The sequence below is a fragment of the Stegastes partitus genome, unplaced genomic scaffold (genome assembly GCF_000690725.1).
Source record: "Stegastes partitus isolate 25-593 unplaced genomic scaffold, Stegastes_partitus-1.0.2 Scaffold749, whole genome shotgun sequence".
Lineage (NCBI taxonomy): Eukaryota > Metazoa > Chordata > Actinopteri > Pomacentridae > Stegastes > Stegastes partitus.
The window spans coordinates 210,525-232,802 of NW_007578480.1; the positions used below are offsets into that span (position 1 = coordinate 210,525).

At 36.7% G+C, this 22,278-nt stretch overlaps 1 protein-coding gene across 1 annotated transcript; it reads right to left on the bottom strand.

Moving 5' to 3' along the window:
• Positions 1-1,218: 1,218 nt before the first annotated feature.
• On the bottom strand, positions 1,219-16,729 carry LOC103364428 (sperm acrosome membrane-associated protein 4-like). The gene is made up of 3 exons (XM_008291546.1): positions 16,532-16,729; positions 6,627-6,737; positions 1,219-2,836 (listed from the first exon to the last, which is right to left on the bottom strand). The coding sequence occupies exons 1-3, from the start codon at positions 16,581-16,583 to the stop codon at positions 2,607-2,609; spliced, it is 393 nt and encodes a 130-aa protein (XP_008289768.1). The 5' UTR covers positions 16,584-16,729; the 3' UTR covers positions 1,219-2,606.
• Positions 16,730-22,278: the final 5,549 nt, after the last annotated feature.

Sequence of the window (22,278 nt, forward strand, 5' to 3'; positions counted from 1 at the left end):
TTTTCAAGTCCTTTTGTTTCAAGTTTTTACCCAAAGGGGGGGTGGAAAAGTGACTGATGGAGGAGGAATGTCAAGAATGAAACAATGGGAACACGAGATAGAAGATCTTATTCAAAACCATGAGATGTGAAAACTAACTGTGCCTGTTCAAGTCTCCACTGGAGGAAAGGAGAGCTTTAACTCAACAAAAAACAACATATTCAGTCATACATTCTACACCTACTTTAGTAAAAACATTCAAATATTACCAGCAAAATAAAGGTGTTTATCACACACCAGAATGGTGTTAACTACTGTATTAATACTGCTGATGCATTAACTCAAAAATGGTACTTGAATATTGTAGCAGACTGAGGTAGAGCTGATCCTAAACATTTCATAGCTTGATTCACTATTTATTTTTTATAATTCGTTATATCCGTATAGGTTCTTTAGTCCGACTGCTGTAAACTACAGCTGTCAGATAATTGGAGTACAATAAAATGTACAATACTTCCCAGTGAAACATGGTGGATTTAAAGTAGAAAGTTGCATAAAAATGAAGATACTCAAGTTAAGTACAAGTACCTTGGAACTGTCATTAAGTAAAGTATTTGGAGAAACATACTTTTCATCACTGCGAGTCACAGAATTAGTCGTCAGTTATGGATTTTTGTGGGGGGTTTTCACGGTTGATCAGTTGTTTTTAGTGGAAAACCCCCAAAATATTCAGTTTTATTATCACATCTGACACAGAAAAGTTTCAAATTTTCACATATGAGAAGCTGCCACAGTATAATAATTTGTATTTTAGCTTAAAAATGACTGAAATTACTAGTTTCTGTTGAAAGAAAAAAAGGCTGACATAAGGTCAAAAGTCTACTTTATTGAACTTTTGCGGGATTTAGGAAATTGCAAAAAGCTGAAATGGCTGGTTTATATTTGAGAAATAGTTTTGTCATGACTGTGTAGCACCGCTGACTCAGAGAAAGATCTATTTAAGTGCCCATTTAGGAAAACATCAACTTTGTCATCCAGATTGATGATCTCATCAAGCAGCTTCCTTCCGATCAAAACGCTGTTCATGTGTCAAAACCTGAAATCAGGGTAGACGAGTGACTTCATTCTGAAACATACTGGACCACTATAAAACCTGAAGAACCGGCTGGTGTCGCAAAGGTGGCAGTGATCTATTAAGACAGAACAAACTAGATCACACCAGTAAAACCACACAGCAAGTTTGTTTTTTTCCCCCACAGTTTGAAATTTATTTTGTCATCCTTCAAATTTTCTGCACAACCAAATTTCACAAAAATATTCAGATAGGCTGTTTGTTTTTTGTTGTTGTTGTTTTTGTTTTAAATAATGACATAAGTGCCAGTTTAAACAGTGATTCGTCTATGTGTTCAAATAGAGAATATTTAAAGATCAGCACTGATATATTTCAAATCGCTGCAATCTCAGTTACAGTGCAATCTACTTAATCTGGTTAACCCCGTATATGATGTACAGATGCACACGTTCTATTCAAAAATAGCAAGATAAACAAAAGCTTTCAGCCCACAGCTTATGAGTAATACAGACAGTAGATTTAACATCAATATGAAAAAAAATGCAGAAATGATGTAGCTGGCTGTGAAATGGTGAAAAAACAAAAAGAAATGCTTTTACAGACACAACCTTGAGGAAAAATGTACATTACATTAGCTTCATCCAAACAAAGTGAACACATGTTGCATCGTGAAATGGATGGAAGCAGAAATGTTTGCAGAAAGCTTTAATAACTATACAGGTTTTTGAGTATTAGGACTCTAACATGATAGTGCAGTGGATCAAAGCAAATAAATTAAAAGAATAGTTTGACAATCTGGGGGTTAGCTTATGAAAACAAAAAGAAATATGTAGCCTGGCTCCATCTTAAAGCTCCAACATGAAGTTATGCATTTCTGAAAAACACAACTTATTGTCCTTACATTGAGATAGAACCAATAACATGTTACTGATGAGCTTTAAATGTGCTTTTTTCCCACCTTTCTGCAGAGCCAGGCTGACTGTATCCCCTTGTTTTCAATATGAATGTTAAGCTAACTGGCTGCAACTTTATCTGTAATGTACAAATTTGTGGATGGTAACAATCTTCCAATCTAACTGTTGGCGACATTGTCCAAATTGCCAAACTATTCCTTTTTGGTGTAACGACTTCAGCTAGCCTACAACATGAAAATACCAAACATGTGATTCAGCTACTGACGCCCAAAGAGCTGCGCTGACATCATCTGAATGCTAGTGTTAGACACTCATTGTTAATTCATCTGTCAGCATTACCTTTTACACTGAAATGAGGGCTGGTGTGTGTAAAAAAAAAAAATACAAAAACACAAGAGGGAACTAAGTTTTAACTGATACAAACACTTGTGTAAAACCAATGATACAATACACTTCAAAGACAGATTGAAGTTTTTGAAAAAAAAAAAAACCCAACAAAAAAAGCTGTGAGGTTACAAAACTGCACAGCTCGTGTCTGAGGAGAGTATTTAATGTAATCCTTGCAGCGCTTGTGTGTGTAAAATGTGTAGAGTGTGTGTTTTATGTGTGTTTATGCACTGTGGGTCATTCATCATCCGTTTCTAGTAAACCACAAAGTTGGCCATGAGCACAGCAGAGATGGCCGCGAAGGCCAGGCTCAGGCCGGGGGTCCCAGGCAGGCCAGGGGCGGCGTTGCACAGGTCGGTGTCGCAGCACGTCTTGGTCATGGCGTAGACGGTGGTGTTTCCGCTGGAGGGGAAGTTCACCTGTTCGGTCTTGTTGCATTCAGCCTCTTTTAGACAGCCCTTCATCTTGATATCCAAAAAGCCGGCTGTGGAGTGACACAACACACAAGTATTGAATTGAAATGGTTGGATGAAGGTGCAGTGTGAATGCAGATTTTGTGATTTCAAGGTTTTAACTAATAAAACAGCAAACACTTCAACAGGAAACAATGTTTTTCCAAGCTTTGACTCTGTAAACCAAAATCACCAGTAAATTAATCCAAGCCTGCTCTGTCATTTGATACTGCTGAAGGGTTAAAAATGGGTCCTTCACACTGTTGCAGACTGCTTGCAGACTGCTGAAGTTTATAGGGAATCCAAATGTTTTGGATTGTTGGGTGTTTCTGCCGTTGTTAAGCGCTATGAGATGACTTCTTGTTGTAAATATGCGCTATACAAATAAAATTGAATTGAATTGAAAAAGCAATGTCATGATTTTCATTAAATTTTTATTTATTAGTACTTTTGTCAATTAAATTTTTTATGAATAAATTTGAGGACCAGTGTATGTAGAGCCACCATTTCTGGTTTGCAACACCTGTGGGCACTTTTTTTTGTACGTGTTGATTCCAGTTTTTGTCTATTTTCTTAAATAATCAAGAAAGAAAGAAAGAAAGAAAGTGCTTGTGGTTCAGTGGGCTAAGGAGGATGGAGGTGCCATGACGTTGCATTAATATAGACATAAAGTTATCAATATATGTTGATCAGTATGGCTTATACAAATCAAGATTAAACTGTATAGAAAGAGAAATAATAATAATAAAAAAAAACCGATTTCCTTACGTTACTCTATGCTGACATTGTGGCTGGCCCCTTTTCACCCAGACATGTTTAATGCACAGTAACCTCCCAGTCTTAAAATCCGTCTTGTAAAGTGACTGTTGAGACACTATGAATGTCTTTATGTGCATAGTGATCCAAGCTGCCAGACTGAGCCTCAGCAGAATGATTTAACACTGACAAGTTGAAGGAGTCAAACAGCCTGGTTTATCTACTTTGAGAGTTTGGTTGTCATGATCGTCACTTCAATCACTTGAGTATTTCAGATCGGTAAGAGGATAATCTGTGATGTGTTACACATGAAGTGTCAAATATGTAGCACAAAAGTGAGTGTACAGAGCAGCAATTGATCGTTATGATGATACATTTTCATTTTTAATATATGTAGCCACATAACTGACACACAAACAGAACATATGATATATATGCTTGACCCCATTATTTTTTAACAAATTATGTAGCTAACTTTGCTTCCTAAAATATTTCAGCTTATTATCCATGGTTTTTTTTTAGCCATCTACTTTAATTGTTTCACCATTTCTCCATTTAGTTTTAGCTAATTGTTTTACTTAGCAAGTATTTCAAGTGGTTATACAAGATTTTTGCTGACTATTTAATTGGATTCATTACTTTCACCTGTTCCAAACATTCATTTTTAGTTACCTATTTTACCTTTAGCTTTTGCCATTTATTACTTTTCTGTTACAATTTCCTCTGTTTCATTGTTTCTTGCTAATCATTTTAAAGAATTGCCAAGAATTTTTAACCAGCTACTTATTACTTTTAGCTAACTATTCAACTGATTACCCAGGACTTTTCACTAATTCTGTTTCATGATTGAATCCGTTTTAAAACTTTTTGCTAACTGTTTGATCTTATTTTTACTCATTCCAACTATTTATCAGTATATTTATGTTAAACTATTTTACTTTATAGCTTCTGCAATTATTTGTTGCTTTTAGGTAATCATTTCTTCTGTTTTGGACTTCCTGCTAACCATTTCAAACAATTACCAAGAACTTTTACCTCGCTTCCAAATGCTTTCAGCTAACTATTTCAACTTTTTCTTTTTTTAGTTTTAACTATTCAGTCCGTCTACTTTTAGATGACTAATTTGTTTCACAACTTTTAGCCAACTATTTAATCTTGCTTTTAACTATTTCAACTTTTAATCCATATATTTTTGGTTAACAACTTTACTTAACTATGGCCATTATTACTTTTTGGTAACCCTCTCTTTGGTTTAATTATTTCTCGTTAACCATTGCAAACAACTACCAAGGACTTTTACAATAGCTACTTATTACTTTTAGCTAACTACTTCGGTTTCATTACTTTTAATTATTTCAACGTGTATCCGTTTATTTTTAGTTTACTATTTTACTTTAAGCTCTTGCAATTGCTATTTCAACTGATTACTTTAAACTGACAATTTTTTTTACTTGTTAATATGTTTTCGTGTGGTCAAATCTGACCATCCAACGCGAGAATACAACAAACAATGGTGTGTAAAATACTTGAAATTGGTGATAAACCTTAAAGCACCATGATACGCTGAATCTGAAACACTCAGGCTTTGAGCGGAAGCATTCATTGTCCAACACAGACATAAAAGTGGCGGCAACAAGTCTCTTTTTGCCCTCAAAGGACAGGCAAGACTTCATTCTGAAGTAAAAACCCAGTTTCAATTTTAGTCTCTTTGCCAGCAGCTGGATGTGAGGTGTGAAAGAGAGACAGTCATCGACTAAAATTCCAAGGTATTTATGCTGAGACACTATTTCGATCTGCACACCCTGAGAAGAGGTGATTGCAGGCAGGTTCAGCGGTTTTGACTTGGAATTTGAAAACAACATGAATTTGGTTTTGCTTGAATTTAAAACACGTTTTAGGTCAAAGAAATTTAACTGGACAATATTAAAAGCAGTTTGAAGCTGGGATATAGCCAGTTCTGGTGCAGATGCTGAGGTGTATATCACTGTGTCATCTTCATAAAAATGAAACTTGGCATTGGAAACATTGTCAGTAATATTATTTATGCATATGATAAAGAGGAGTGATCCTAGAACCGACCCCCGTGGAACGCCCTTGGTAATTTCTAGTGAGTCCGTTTGCTTGTACACACTGAGTTCAATGTGAGAGATAGTTGTCAAACCAGTTGACAGAATGCGGAGAAAGTCTGATTCTGAGAAGTCTTAGTTTGAGAAGTGTATGATCAACTGCATCAGAGGCTTTGGATAGGTCAATGAAAAGAGCTGCACAGTGATGCTTACTTCAAGAGAATCAATGAAGTCATTTATTACTTTTAAAGCTGCAGTCGTTGTACTGTGTGATTTCCTAAAACCAGATTGATAAACATAAAATACTGTTGCTGTTAAGAAATTCCTTGAGTTGATTACTGATGAATTGTTCCTGAACCTTGGCCAAGACAGACAGTTTGGAGATGGGAAGGTAGTTATTCAGTCCTGAGGGATCACCTTCTTTAAACAGGGGGAGAACATACACAGATTTCCATATACTGGGGATTTCATTGGTTATAAGAGACAGGATAAAAATGTGTGTTAAAGGTGAAGCAATAAAATCAACTGCTAAGTGTAGAAAGTAAGGCTCTAATTTATCAGGACCAGCTGATTTAGAGGTGTTCAAGAGCCTCAGGGCTTTATGCACCTCACAGACAGAGAAAGGAGTAAAACTAAAGGACTGGTCTGGTAAGGGATAACCATCAGACCAAGATGTAGCAGGACAATCGTGAGTTGTGTTAACAGAATCAAAGGAGCCTGAGGCTATGAAATGTTCATTAAAACAACTCAACATTTCTGCCTTATCAGAAATTTGGATAAAATCTTTCACAATGCATGGTGGCAACTCAGCAGCAGTAATTTGTTTTTAATCGATTGATTCAGCAGTCAAGTAACAGTTCCAGCCATGTCTCCCTCCTTCATCCTTACAGAGCAGTGGATTTAGAGAATGCAGTTTGAGGGATTTTATGTGACAGTTGACGACAAACTTCTTAAGGAGAATGTCGTCCGGTCGGATTTTTAGCTACAAAGACATTCTTACCTGCTTTCCCGACACCATTGAAGCAGTGTTCCCCGCTGCCACATGTGGTTTTAGAAGTTAAGCAGATGTCCCCTATGCCGATGTCGCATTTGTAGCACTGAAGAGCTTGACCTAAAATCAAGAGACAGTTGGAAATGTAGGGAGGAGGGAGATGCAGAGGAATGATGGCAAAGAGGAAAAAGAAGGGAAGAACAGTAGGATTAGTCAAAAGTGGTTTGCAGCAGGCTGTAATTTGGTGGTTTAAATGTGGGTTGAGAACACGTCTGAATTCTTAGTAAACATCCTCTCATGTTCGTCTGAAATGAAGGCTGAGCACTGAGACTGTTTCATTGTTTGTCATCCACTGAGGTGCTGCAGCCCAACATTTAGAAAAGTGTTTACATGACCGACAGTGAGATAACATACGAGACAAATGGGTGACCTTTGACATGCAGTACAGAGGAGGTTTAGGGCTTGATGGCACATTTTACTTTGCCTGAAACTCAGCTTATGGCACTTTATTTATTATTGTAACCCCACTACTCTACATACATGGCACCTTTTCAAGGCATAAAGCTACTTGTTGAAAGAGGGACTTGCTCCAAAGTCACTGCTTCGATGGTTTGTCCGATTTTTCCACCCATGACAGAATTTTTTTTCTTTGTTGATCTACAAACCATTAATCTACTAGTAAAAATGCCTCCCAGTCCCAACCTCATCATGAAAATGCTTCCTCCCATTGAGTTTTTTTTTTTTTTTTGTAGATTATAAGGAGCTTTTGCATGTACACAATGTAAAACCCTCTGGGACAAATATTAAGTTTTACCAAAAAAGACCTAAGCTAAAACACAAAGACACAGAAAAACAAACAGCACGGCAGACTACAGTTAATACTACCCTGTGTACAGGTTGTAAACACAAACCATAAGTTTGCACTACGGGAACTCTAAAGTGGGTTCATAGACATGGCGTATTGACAAAAGCTTGTCTAAAAGGTAGTCATCAACTCAAAACATTGAAACTACCTCAGTTCACATGACACAGGCAGGAACTGCACTGTGTACATATGACATACCATACCTGTGAGGCATATCGGGAATATTTTAAGCAAAGAATCAAAAAGATAAATAAAAGCAAAAAGATAAATAAAAACAATTAAAAGTTACAACAGTGCCGGAGCAGGTGCAACGGCAGCCGCACTCACCGGCGCCAACTAGAAGATGTTTGGTTTTGTAACTCTGCCATTTTAAACACAATCCACAACACATCAGGACAGTAAAGCCACTCTCTGCCCTTCCCAGCTGTCAGAATTCTGTTGTGAGAATTTGATTTCTTTTATTCAGGACTGGTTTTACAGACTTTACTATTAAAGCAGCCTTAAACACAAAACTCTGATTTCATTGTTGCCATGGCTCCACCAAGCCCAAAGTGGAGCCGCCATTGTGAGGTTGAAACTCTGTGGAAAGTGCAATTGTGTGCTGGGACACAAAGACTGCTGGTAGAAACCAGTCGCTCCAGTTTTAATGCCACCATCTCATGACTGACATCTACAAGTCATTTTTACCAAGTGTCTGGAAAGTCCCTCTTTATCTTTTAACTACATACTCAACACTAATAGGAGTCAGAATCAGTCTTATTGCCAAGTTGGTTATCACATACAAGGAATTTGATGTAGTGATTTGGCACACAACGCTGACGAGAACTTATTTATTTATTTATTTAAAGCAAGTGTTGCAAGGCAGTAGACAGCAATTATTACAAGATAAATAAACAAGATGCATTGCAAGTCAAATAAACAGTGTAGCAAGTCCAAATACTTTCATATAATAAGAAAACATAAAACTGTATTAATCTTGATGGAAATTCTTTTGCCAGATATTGCTGAGAAAACAAAATCACATACCATGAGTAAAGCAGCGGCTAGTAGACAAGCAATAAAATATATTACATTACTAAGAATAGAAATTAGAATAGGAAAGTAAGAAGTAATACTAGCAATGATTCTGACATCGTAATTAAAAATGAAATACTCAATCAAACAATAATTAAATAATGCACATGAAATTGGAATAACAAGAAAAAAGTAATGAAATGTAGTTATTTATTTGGTTTAAATTTTTAAAATGAGCAAATGAGGCCACTCAGATTTTGATTTATTTGACCTCACTGTGGAACAAAGCAGGGGTGTGTGAATGTGTCTTTAAGGTGTTCAACTGGGTGAGGTCCTGATGTTAAAAAGGAATCCATCCTCCAAAAATAAAATTAATTAATTAATTGTGTTACTTTCATGGCATTGTACAGTCACACCTAAATCAATGCCTTATTAACCTGGATTTCAATGTGAGGGTGTAACATAATAACTACAAAAACTCCCATTAAACTCCAGTGTTTGGCTCCTGCAGCACCTGAGAAGTTGTCACAATCCAGCCATCTAATCGAATGTTATTCAACCAAAAGGTATCATTTTGAAAACTTAGGACATTATAAACCCAAGCTGATATATTTAAGTTGCTCATCTGTCCAAAACCAATAATGATGATCCGGATAGTCAATTTGTTTGGATTTAAAAACTGACAAATGCAATTACAAATACAATTACTAAAGTAGAACAATGATGGAATAAATATTTAACACCAGTATTCGATGAAAACAAATACCTTTTTCTGAAGATTTATTGCTATATTATCAGGATGTTGACTGAGCTGACTCATTCCCATTTTTTCAAGCTGAGTCTGTTCAGTGTCAGGTGTTCAGAGCATCATGGTACCAAAGTGTCATCACGTCATTGTTGTACTTTTGTCACTTTCGCATATTTCCCTGTACTACTCAACACCTTGAATCCCTCCTCATTTAATACACAAAACTGGAGAACTTTCTAAAACTAAATTCACTATGTTTAAAATTAAAACACTAGATGACCCTGTGCAACAGCTTGACTTTGACAACAATACGCAGAGATAATACCAATTTGTTAGTTCAAAAGGTTAAAAAAAAAAAAAAAAAAAAAAGACACACCCATTTCTTTGTACACAATAGAAGAGCACCAAACCCTGTCCTGCTGGTTTCGGTTACACCTGGGACAAGTTGGGTAACAACTTTGGGACTTGTCAATTTTTACATCCACTCCTGCTGCTTCCTTTTTTTAAAAAATATATAATCTCATACATACTGGTAAAATATATCATGTTAAGCTAAAACTAAGATTTCTGTATCTGAGAAGTACAAAATGCCTTTAAAATGAGACAACGCCACCAGAAACAGGTCAAAAATTTACCCTCAAGTATCTGATTCATGACCCAGGAGAGTAAAATAGAAAACCATCAAAATGATGGAACGAACGCCTTCAGCTAAATTACAGAAAATTAAAGTGTCATGTGACTTTCTTGCCACACCTAGCGACACTTGAGCACTGTGCAATCCTCTCAGACATATTGTCACTACTGAACAGAATCCAGTCCAACCTGATCGTTCACACTGTTAAGCCATACACAAACACAACACCCACGCAAAACAAATCTGAGTTGCTCAAGACACCGAGAGTCGAAACAGGCCTGTGGGTGAAGCCCAGGGTGAACATTAAAGCTTTTGTTTACGTCAGCACAAGTGTCTCAACATACAGAACTGCTCGTCTTCACCTCCCTTCAGTGCAGCGTTTTCATACACAGGTGCATGTTTCCTGATAGAACAGCCTCGGGGCAAAAACACAAGAAAAGTAAACCCAATCAGTCACTTTTGACAAGGTGCAATAAGAACAAAGGAAAGGCATGCAAGAAGCAGCTCCTCTACGTGGTTGTAGGTTTAACAAGTTACGTAGGTCAGATCATCAGCGTAGTCTGTGCACTTTAAAACCATTTTTTCGTACTTGTTTGGGTTCAAATGCAGTGCAGCAAGAAAGGAAAATGGATCATAAAAAAATGCTTGCCAGTACTGGAAAGTGTTAGATCATCAGGTGCGACGAACACACCCAAGATCCCATTCTCAACTAGCCATGACTCAGATCCTTCTCTTAGACTCACCTATGTACAATCCTACAATAAACAATCACTTTAGGTGTAGCTCAACTGTATTTCAAGTTGGCCAATTTGTTTTTTTCAGCAAGGAGACCGATGTTTGGAACAATTACACATTTTCAGCAAAACTTATGATCTTGGCGTCAAAGTTTAGCAGTTTATTTATGTTTTATAAATGTAAAATTAAAAGAAAAGTTTTTTTAAACGTACCTTTTAGTGTTGATTGGCTGTTACTAACCAATCAGGTAGAGCAGTGGGCGGGATATTGAACACAAAGTGGTGACTACAGACAGACAGAGGCAGCAATATCAGGAATCCATTTTTTTGGGAGGGGGAAATTTTAGTAGCGTGTGAAATGTCGAATCTGATAATTGTCCGATAATCAGTCGACTCCTAGACTGTATTTTTTTTAAACTCGAACCAAAACTGACCAATTTTGAAACTTTACCCTTAGCTTTTCCAAGCAGTTGTGAACATTTATGTAGATAATTTATAGATTTACATTAATGGTTTTTTAAAAAAAAACACACTATAAGGCAGTTGTCGTTAATTAATTGATCTGTAAATCCTGCCGTAAGCTCGCAAGTGGTGGCCAGTGTGTAAACAACAAAAAAAAAGGACAGTATGAGAAGTTATAATTACTGATGACTGTACATCTGCTCATAACTACATTTTGACAAGGCTGCAACCAGCAATTATATTCATTGTCAGTTAATCCGTTGTTTATTTTTCTGGCCAATCCATTAGCGGTGAAAGTGACTCCTAAAGGCTGAGGTGACGTCCTCAAATATCTTGTTTTGTCCCTAAGATTTTCAGTTTACTGTCATAAAGGAGTAAAGAAACCAGAAAATACTCTACTTTAAGAAGGTACAATCAAAGAATAAAGACTTTTTCTCTTAAAAATGACTCGAATAGCTACAAGATATTCTAACAGTTGACAACTAATTGATTCATCATAGCAGCTCCATATTACAGTGCCCTATATTTAATTTATTACGTGTTTAAATACTACTACTAAAAAAAAAAAAAAAAAGATCTATCTAAAGTATAGTGTTTCCTTCCTACAGTAATAATTCTAAATCAAAGGTGCAATTACACTAGTTGAAGGTAAAAATTCTGCTCTTAATTCATTTGTAGTGATGTGTTGTACTTTTTTTTTTCTGCTGCTTTTATTAAAAACATGCTAGAAATGCATTCGAATTCATTAGCTGATGATGGATTGCATGTACAAAATAAATAAATAAAAAGGATGTGAAGTGGAAAGCTATCAAATCAACGTAGAATATTTCCTGCTCACAATTAGTGGCTCTGGATAAAGTGGCAGGAAATGGATGAGAAGTAGAAGTAGACCTCAGAACGGCACTAGGATCCATTAGTACGGCTTTTTTCACTACCAAATGGAACATTAATTGCAATTATTTAGAAAAGAAGGTTTGCATTTTCTGCATTTTCTGCCTTTTATTATTTAACTGAAGTTCAACATAAAACTGAAGATACTTGGCTTTAACTTTGAGAAAATCCTCCCTGAATATCAGTAGATGATATGTGTATACTTTCAACTCACTTTTTGGGTAAATAAGCACTTTATTTTGACTATGGATGGAAATATACCAGTATTTGTGACTCATTCACGAGGTTTTACAGCCTTACATAAGTACAGCTACTTATTTACAGGAGGCTCTCTAAAATGTGTTCAACATGTTAATTAATGATAGCAGGCAGTGTAACAGGGATTTTTAATGGAAACAGTTAGTTATTCTTTGAAGAAACAGTAAATCTACATGCCTCAACAGTTTCCTTGCCATTTATTTTGACAACAGGGAGCCTGTTTGAACTGTCAGGTGTGGCACATTACTTAATGAACTCCAGTCTTATACTGCCCTCCACTGCTGCTTCACTAAAACTACAGGCTTCAAAACCTCAATTTCCAAGCTGAAGAACACAAATCACAGACGGAAACACAAGACCGGGCAGGAAAAATAACAGCCGCACTTATTAAAATCATGTGAAATCTCATACCAAGTAAGTAGAGAACAGTAAAACTGATTACTGAGAAATAACAGCTCTGTTGTGGGAGATAATGCGTATCAGGCGTGGTGATCTTTCTGATCAGCTATTTCTGGGTAGGACTCATTACACAAGTCAGACCTGAAGGCGTCATTGTTGCAAGAGATATTAAAATAATTTGCTGAAACACGTGTTGTTCTGAGTGTCCTTATTTCACCATGAACAGCATCAGCGTGCTCGTGTGACGCACAGAAGAAAAGGAATTAAGAGAAATCGGATCCTCACAGCAGCTGAAAATCCACCGATAAACGCTTCAGTGGGTTTTTAATTTTTCTGACAGGCTCGGCTCCCACTGGGAATCAGCTGGAAAGAAAAACGATGAGTGACTTGGGCCAAAATGTGAGTCATGTGCTACAATATGGAAAAGCTGCACGGAAAGTTGAAAAGAGGCACCGACTAAAAAGGCGAACGTGCAAACAAGTTTATGAAAAACAACATGAGGTAACTCTGCAACACGGCATTCAAATTGAATGCACCTGGGCGGGGCTGGCGCATTCCTTTAAATACTCTGGTTTGTATTTGGATGTGGATTCTAGTTGGCAATGTGGACATCCTTCAATGGGAGTAGCCTGGCTAGATTAAATGGTGAATCAGTCCTCTAAATCCACTAAAGAGAAGAGCCTCCCTACGAATATAAGTGATGCTGAAGTACAAATACAGCATTGTCTTCATGGTAAAAAGAAAAGCTGCCTGCACAGCTTAGAGAATCTAAAAAAAAGTTGGATTTTTGTCATCTGCACGCCCATTGATTTAATTGTAAACTCTTGTTTTATCCAGTGAACCGATTATCATGAAAGTTCTCCCAAAAGTTTTAGTTCAACCATTTCTATAAATTTGATTGTCCAGTCTTCTGCTTTTTTATTAGAGATACTTGTATATAATTCCTGGGGTGGTAGAAAATACAGTTAGTGCACAAAATATTTATTCATTATTATGCATTCTTTATTTTATACTTCATTAATCTATGTAGTTCTGACACAGATGTTTAGCATTTCCTGTCAATGATCCACCCTTTTGATTTTGTTTATAAAAAAGAGGCTAAACCCAGAAAAGGTGAAATTAAACTATCTCAAACACTTAAATATGTGGTTTAAAGTAATCCAACTCCAGGGTATTAGGCAGGTAAGCTCTCACATCTGGATTAAAAAGCAGCCAGCAGCCACACAGAGGTGAGTATTTCTGTCTATTTTCCCAGCAGCTGGTGCTTGGGGAAACCTCTCAGTAGCCTGTAACATGTTGACTTCAAAAATGAACCAGACCGCCATCTGAAATCCTCCAATGTTCCCTGAGTACACAGATTGAAACTACCAAATTGATCCCTCTGGTCACTACTAAAACCTCAGTATGCAATTATCTACATTTGTGAATTGTTCTCCTCTTACAACAGCTACTTAAATCGACCACTAAAAGGGACTGAAGGTCAAAGTTATCACCTGAAAGCATTGAAAGCAGCTGGGATGGGAATATAGTTCCCACAAGGAAGGGTGTGGTTTGAAACAGGAGCCTGAAACAACAGGGCTAACGGGATCCCAAGGAAAAAAACTTGATGCAGACCCTACACTCAAGTGGAATTTGAGACTTGGGCAAATCCTTGACTGTTACAAGGTGAGGAATTTCTCATGCAATAGCTGGCAGGTTGGGACATGAGTCAGTCTTTTAATAGCGGCTGGAAAAAAAACTGAAAAACTCATAGCCGTACCACAAACTGCCTGCCTCACCCCAACCTGTAATAACCGCATTAGAGTAAAGCCTAGGATGTTCACAGAGCACAAACATGCTAAAACACTGCTCCCACTTTGTTTCATCAATCTGTAACTCAGCCTGTTGAATCACATGAGGTAAATCTGCTGGTTGGAGTGCTCTAAGATGATAAAAAACTATCTTAGGGCTGCAACTGTACAATTCATCTGTGGAGGATTTTCTAGATCAGGCCCCCTTAACATAATGTTGGAAACTAGTGAAAAATGCCATTAAGTTCCCACAGTCGAAGGCAGTGTCCTCATTGTTTTCCCCACCAACTGTAAAAAACTTTTTAAAATTTTACTTTGAGGCTACATTTATTCCAATAGGCCTAAGTTTTTATGGTAAAATGAAATCAATCAATCACTATTTTAATGTAAATAAATGATTTTGGACTTTCTAGCTTTTTTAGCTGACTATCTTTCTTGTTTTAGACCCCTAATATGTATTTTTATGTATATACTTTATATGTACTATATAATAACTAAATCAACTGGTAACCCATTATATTGACCAACCACTTCAATGATCTAATCATAACTTTCCGCTACTTAAACTCTTTATACTCTTGGCCACTTCTAGCTAACTATTTTAGCTAACTTTTTTGCTAAACTAACTATCCATTACCTTTAGCTAACTAAATAAACTATTTTTCCATTGCCTTTAGCTAACAAAATCAACTATTTATCTATTACCTTTAGCTAACTAATTAATAATTTATCCATTAGCTTTAGCTAACGACATCAACTATTTACCCAGTATCTTTAGCTAACTATTTCAACTGCTTATCAATAATCTTTGCTTCCTTTAACACATTCATTTGACTTTCTTTTTTAAAACTAAATTAACTGTATATTGATGCAGCAAAGTACAATAAATATTTAGCCACATTTCGATTTAACAAATTTAACATTTTCACTGGGCTACTTTTAGCTATGCCTATCTAGTTTTAGCTAACCAACTAACTCTGTAGCATTTAGCTTTAGCTAAAGATTTTCAAGTATTTAATCGTTACTTTAAGCCATTTTAACTGTACAGCAAAACATTTTTTTAGTTAAAAGCTAATTTGACTTAATTTTAAGTTAAATTAACTTTTTATCCACGTAACTGCTTCCGACTGTTTTACGAATTCGACCTTGTCGTTGAGCTATTTTTAGCTACATCTTCTGACTTAAGCTAACAATTTAAACAGTTTATCCATAGTTTTAGCTAACCAACTATTTATCAATTACCTTTATCTGAATATTCCTGCTTTATAATGGTTACTTTAAGCTTCTTTTTTTTTCTAGAGGTTTATCAAAACGTTTGACATTCGTGTTTAGCCACAGTTTAATCTGATTAATTTGACCTTTTTGTTGGGCTACTTTGAACTAAATCATCTATATTCTCAACATTTAGCTAACTACTTCAACTGTTTATCCATCACTTTAGCTTAGTATTTTAACTATTTACTTGGTGGCTCTTTTAGTTGACATTTTGGATAAGAAAGCCAAGCAGGTGATGATATGAGGCTTCACTGTTATTTTCAACAGTCAAATGAGCTGATCCAGTTTGATCAGATAAACTAAAACACAACTGCAAAAGACAAAACATGGCTTTATCTCAAATCATGCTCCGACCAGATTTTAGCATTACTATTTTACTTTGGTTTTATGTTACTGGTGCATGACTGTGCAAAGTGGCCCATTAGTCTTGTTTGGGAAGGAGCATGACTTGAACACACCCAGACTGACAACAGCCCTGCAGCCTCCCCAAGAAAACAACACATTTCACAAATCCTCCCACTGAAAGGCAAATAGTGAAGTTTTTCTTCCAAACAAACCGTGTTTCACTGAGGGGGAAAAAAACCCACTAGAAATGTATAGTGTAGAAATATCACAGTGAAAACATCCGACCATGAAAACAAGGACACGCCAAACTCCATGCAGAAAAAAAAAACGAACCGTGGATTTTGTTGAAGGAAATATTTATAATGAAAATACCACTTTAAAGTTCTCTCTGGAATAATAAGCGGCCCATTTTAGCAAGTTCTGCTTTAAAGAGAGGCGTTATTTCTTTCTTTACAAATAACATGCATTTCTGTGGAAATAAATCAGAATTTAATCTTACCGATTGCAAAGCAGATTCCGACTGCGATAAGCTGGAGGATAATTCTGTTCATCTTGGTAATAAGAAAAAAGACCAAAAAACCCCCAAAAAATCAGGCGACAGATTGCACTTAATGGAGAAGAAGCTGTGTGCTTTAGAGGACCGTTATAATCTCGATCAGACGACAAACTTTTCCGCCATGGCTGCATTTATAATCTTCCACCTCCCTCCGGACGTCACCGCCATCCAATGGGAGCAGCTCCTCCACCCAAACACACAGGTGGGAGATACTACCTGCAGCAGGGTGGGGGAGGCTGGGAAAGCTGTGCTTGTGTCGTGTGTGTGGCTTAGAGGTGGATTTATGGCGATGGCAACTCCTTATGGTTCCATTACAATATGTTTGCATGGATTTGTTCTCCGTTTTTATGCCATTTTGCTCACAGAAGTAATACACGTGTAAAGCTGAAACATGACTTATATTGACCACAGTGTGCTTTATGACATTTTATCTCTGCTAGGAAACTTAAAAAAAAAAAAAAAAAAGCATGTATAAAAGTTTTTTTTTAACAAAAAATGTGGTTAAGATTTCTGCATCTTATGTCATAACATTCATGTTTCATTGTTGTTTTCTTTCCCTTAAAATTACGTTGCATCAATGCAAATTGCTCATTTGAGAGGAAAAAAATGATTTAGGTGCTTCTAAGTTAAATCAGTGGCAATAATGTTACTTGTTCATTTAATTTGGGCCTAATTCAATTGTGTGTCACCAACTGAGACATTTCTTTTATGTTGGTTAAACAATTCTCTCTTTTCAGCATGGGCTGATAAAACTTTAGGTTACATTTAAACCATAAGAAACCATTATTTAAATATATATATATATTAAAAAGTATTCTAACAAAGCCGAAAAGCTCTGAAAATCTTCCCTCTCTGGTGAGAATCTGAGGAGTTGCTAGATAAAAAAAGAAATAGGCTGAAAAAATATACAACTGTTTGTAAATGTAGTTTACTTTTTCTGTAATATCTTTTATATTATTTTATTTTGTTCTTGTCAAATTTTCATACTCTTTGGACTTTTAAAATGCCTGCAGATGAAAACACGATGAAACAAACCATTCGTAGGAACATCCATATTACAGAATCACAGGAAACTCCAAAACCATCCATTAGCTGATAGTCTCACACAGAACGGCTGAAATCTCTAGTCAGCTCTTTTTAAGTGATTCGGACTGAGAATTCAGCACAGAAAACATCAGTATGAACATCAGTGATGAAGGACACAGATAATACTGATTATCCTTCGAAGCGAGGTCATTTTAACGGCTAAACAGATAATGAAAACACAAGTCATGTTAAGAACGGAGATGGAATCAGGTGCTATGACACTACAGACTTTTGCTTTATTTTTTTGTTTTCTTGCTGAGAAAAACAAAGGTAGGTCATCTCCAGTAGGTCATATCATACAGTTTAAACGTATATTGCTCTTTTTGCATGAAAAGACTGTAATTACTGAGTCTGTTACTCAGCACACATCAACTTTTAGCTCATTTTTGTGGCTTCTGCAACAAGAAATGTGGAGTATCCTGGACGTCAACACCCTCAGGTCATGAGTTGCTAATCATGGCAGGAAAGCAGACTTGCTTTCTTCCTTTTTTTGTGAATTACTTGATAATTTAACTCCCTGAATGGTTAAAATACAACAATGTGGGAGGAAAATTTGAGCTGGCCAGCTACTGCAGATGCCCTTTTGATCCAAAGCACCCACAGATCAACTCCCACCTAAAGCACACATACCACGTAAGAAAAGAACCGCTACAGAACATACCACAATTGATTGTCGAGGGCTACATATTGCTTACTTTTCTCTGGAAGCAGTAAAAGGAAGTAATACTTGATTTTTTAACTGGCTTCATTTCAATAAACCACCTGAAGCCAAACTAACAGACGCAACTCCAGTACAGAACAATATGATCTGTGTGAAGACAGTCACGCTTGTTCAGGCTTGCTGATGCCTTCAGGGACTTTTTCTACATTTCGAAGACTGTAATCCACATTGATTAAAAAAATAAATATCTGATGCAGCTACAGAGCCTTACTGTGATGTGAACCTGGTTTGTTTACCAGTGTGTGGGATTCTCTGCGGCTCCATTTGCAAGTAAAATAACAACACAAACAAAGCACACCTTATAATAGATATGCAGTGAAACGCAGTGTAGCGTCACCAAAGCTGAATCAACAAAAAGAAGACTAATGTGGGCTCGAATAAGTCAAAACAGTGAAAATCTAGTGGCAAGATGCCCGAAAATAATTGCTTTACAGAATTTCAAAAGCTACAAAAAAAAAAAAAAAAATATGTGAAACAATAATTAAAAAAAAAAAAAAAAAAAACAGATTTAATACAGTAAACTTAATGGCCAAACATTGTGAAAAAACTAATTATTATGAGTAAAAATTAAACATTTTGATGTGGACATTTTCTATAATTTTGGGGTGTTTTTATATAGTGAACATGTAGATTAATTGTTTTTTCTGTGAATTTACAACTGTCAAATTTTATTTTTTTCAATTTTTGCTGCACTTTTTTTTTTTTTTTTGCCAAATACCATCAGATATCTGTAAAGTATTTATACTTTTTGCTGATTTAAATACAGTAAAAACTAGTGTAATTTTATGCTCAAACATTGTGAAAGGATGAATTGTAAATTACACTTTTTGTGCAATTTTTTTTTTTGTTTCATTTTACTAGTTATTATCTCTAATTTAGCCAAAGGGGGGAAAATCTGTAAAATAAAAATGTTTAAAAATGTAAAAATTGTTTAAAAAAAAAAATTTAAATAAAATAAAAATGCATCAGTAATGACTTTTGCAGTGCAATAACATACCTACTTCTTTAAACTTAGGTGAAATTCTACACACCATACATATGTGAAAGGCGCACATAGTGTAAATAGTCTTTATTATCTCAGGTATTTTTGCCTTTTGTCTATCTTTGTGGGTTTTTGTTTTTTTTTTTTGCTTTGGTTCTTATCATGTTAGCAGCTGTAATGCATACATTTCCCAGGTGAGGAATCAGTAAAGGTCAACTTTATCTTTATCTTTAAAATGTGTGGAAGTCTCCTCATCATGCGAGACATTTGAGTTAAAAACAATGGAGATTTTTCACTGCTTTTTGCTGCAAAAAGGCCAAAATCAGGGAGCTCTGTATTAATGTATCTGTAGTTGTATCTATTTTATGCCCAAATTTGCTTCGTTTCTTTTTTTTTAAAAAGCTGTCCCTCCTAATTCACTTTGAAACCAAGAAAAAATTTAAGAGGAATCTCAAATGTAAAACATGTCAAATAAGATTCGATCAAATGTGGTTCTGGATCAAAATACTACTAGTGATGTGTTTTCCCTGCTTTACAACCTAAAAAAATGACACAGATTTATTACTAAATGCTGTGTGGCTTCTATGTTAGAGTGTGTTTAAAGTGCTTTACGAGTAAATTGTTGAAAAAAAACAAAAAAAACCCTGCTCTTTTGTGCTTTTAAGACAAACTGAGGAAGGGAGGTTTCTGCTGGTCCTTCTTTCCATTCTGAGATTGAAACAAGGCACAGCGATGTAACAACTTCATTCGAGTTGAATCTAAGGAAACACCTTGGTTAAATTATTCACATAAGCAGGCCTCGTCTTGCCCTCAAACATTTCTGTGTCTGTTTGTCTCTGAGTGTTTGCGATAAAAGCATTTAGTGAATGACTGATGAGTTGTGGGTGAAGCAAGACTTTCACAGTTTGTTTGTCCACATCAGTCAGTCTGTCTGAGTGTTTTGGGGGGGGTGATTGTTCCTGTGTGAGCAGCTTAATGATTATCTCGGCATCTGACTTCAGAGGGGAGTGTGGTTTGGTTTCCTGCTGGAGAGGGGGGGGTTGACGGTTATGAAATGGCATCTTCAGAGTCATGGTTTTCAAATGCTTTGCTGAGAGGGAGGCTGTTTGCGCCCGGTGAAATGCCTCTATTGTTTTGCCCACAGATCCTCTGCGTTTCTCAACTCGTGTCACTTGGAAAGAGGGCGTGTGGCAGAAACTGACTCTGATCCCATCAGTTACAGAAAATACAAGTCAGGAGGAAAATCCAAACTGTGGGAAAGCAGAGCAACTAAAGCAGGGGATGTTTGAATAATAAAACATGTAGTGGAAACACATTTCTATACAGGTTGTTTAAAATGATAAACTAGACATCTGTGTAAGTATTCAGCCTCTTTATGGGGACACATTTGATTCATCGTAAGTGCATCCAGCTGCATGGAGAAGTCAGATAATTGAATAAAGCAAAATCAGCAGCATGTAGTCACGCGGCTTCGTTTGATTGTTGTATAAACTCGACTGTGTCTGGACGTTCTGGGTGAGTCAGTGCTGAGGGAAAACAATGAGGACAGAGGAAATCTCAAGACACAAAAGGTGGCTGAGCGGCACAAGTGAGGGGGGTGAATGCAACAACGTCTCCAGGTTACCTGGAGTGTAATTGAATGAGAAAGGAAATCGCTGTAAACGATTAAAAAAGATTAATTTTCATCGTCATCAACAGTTAGACGGACGCTTCAGCAGATTTGTTTTAAAACATGTTTTTATTTTAATCCAGTAAGAGTCTGCAAACATGCAGGAGTGAGATTGGACTTTGAATTAACTGTGTCGCTAACATGCCCACAATGACAATACCAGTCGCCTCAACACCCAAACAACTGAGGGGGAGGGTCGCCCTCGTGGAGTGTAGCTCTGCTGGAGGTCTCCTTTTGTTCAACGGAAGTCCTTCATCTCCACTGTCACCAAGTGATTTCTCACAGGGAGTCATTGGGTTTCTCTCTATAATATTCCAAGGTCTAGCTCTTAACATTTAAATTAGTCACCTAAATTCACTGTGTCAAATTTGTATCTCAAATGAAGGGCAGTTTGAGTCACCTTATATTGTTTTTTTTTACCAAAGTTAAAACCACCTGACTACTATTGCGTAGATTCCCTTAATGCAACCAGAACAGTTCGGACCTGTAGGACCAGAGACACAGAACCTGTGGTGGTGTCCGATGGTGTCTGGTACGTTGTCAGTGAATTCTCTGGAACCTGTGGACTGTACAAGGTGCCTCTATGGATGAGACCTGTTCAAGCATATCCCACAGATGCATGATGAGGTTGAGATCTTGGAGGATTTGGAGGCCAAGTCAACTCCTTGTAGTCTTTGTCATGCAGTTTTTGTGGTGCGGTAGGACACACTGTCCTGTTGGGGGAGGCCGCTGCCATAGGGAGGGGTTTGCTTGGTCCGCAACATGGTTTAAGTAGGCGGTATGTGTACAGCTGAAATTGACGCAAAGATTTGCAGTTTTGCATGTATTTGGTTTTAAAGGAGGATTGCCATTGTTTGGAATGAATGAGCAAAATTTTGTGCCAATAAATCTAGCAGATGTTGAAATAGTCACAAGGTAAGTGTGGAGTTTGTTCTGTTGGTGGAGCTACAGTAACAGTTCACCAAATCACCCAACTGTAACCAAATATCATCGCAATCCATCAGCTGTCAGGATATTTCCCTAAAAGCACAAAATGTTAACGTGATGCTAAGTGAGATTATTGTTATGCTTTACACATTCAAAAGTATACAAGTGAGTGACCCAAACTTAGTCATTAGTGGGTGTATAATTAATAATTAATAATAACTGATCAGATTTAGAGCAAGGTAGCACTGTTGCCTCGCAGCAAGAAGGTCGCCGGTTTGCGTCCCGGTTAGGGCGCCTGGGATCTC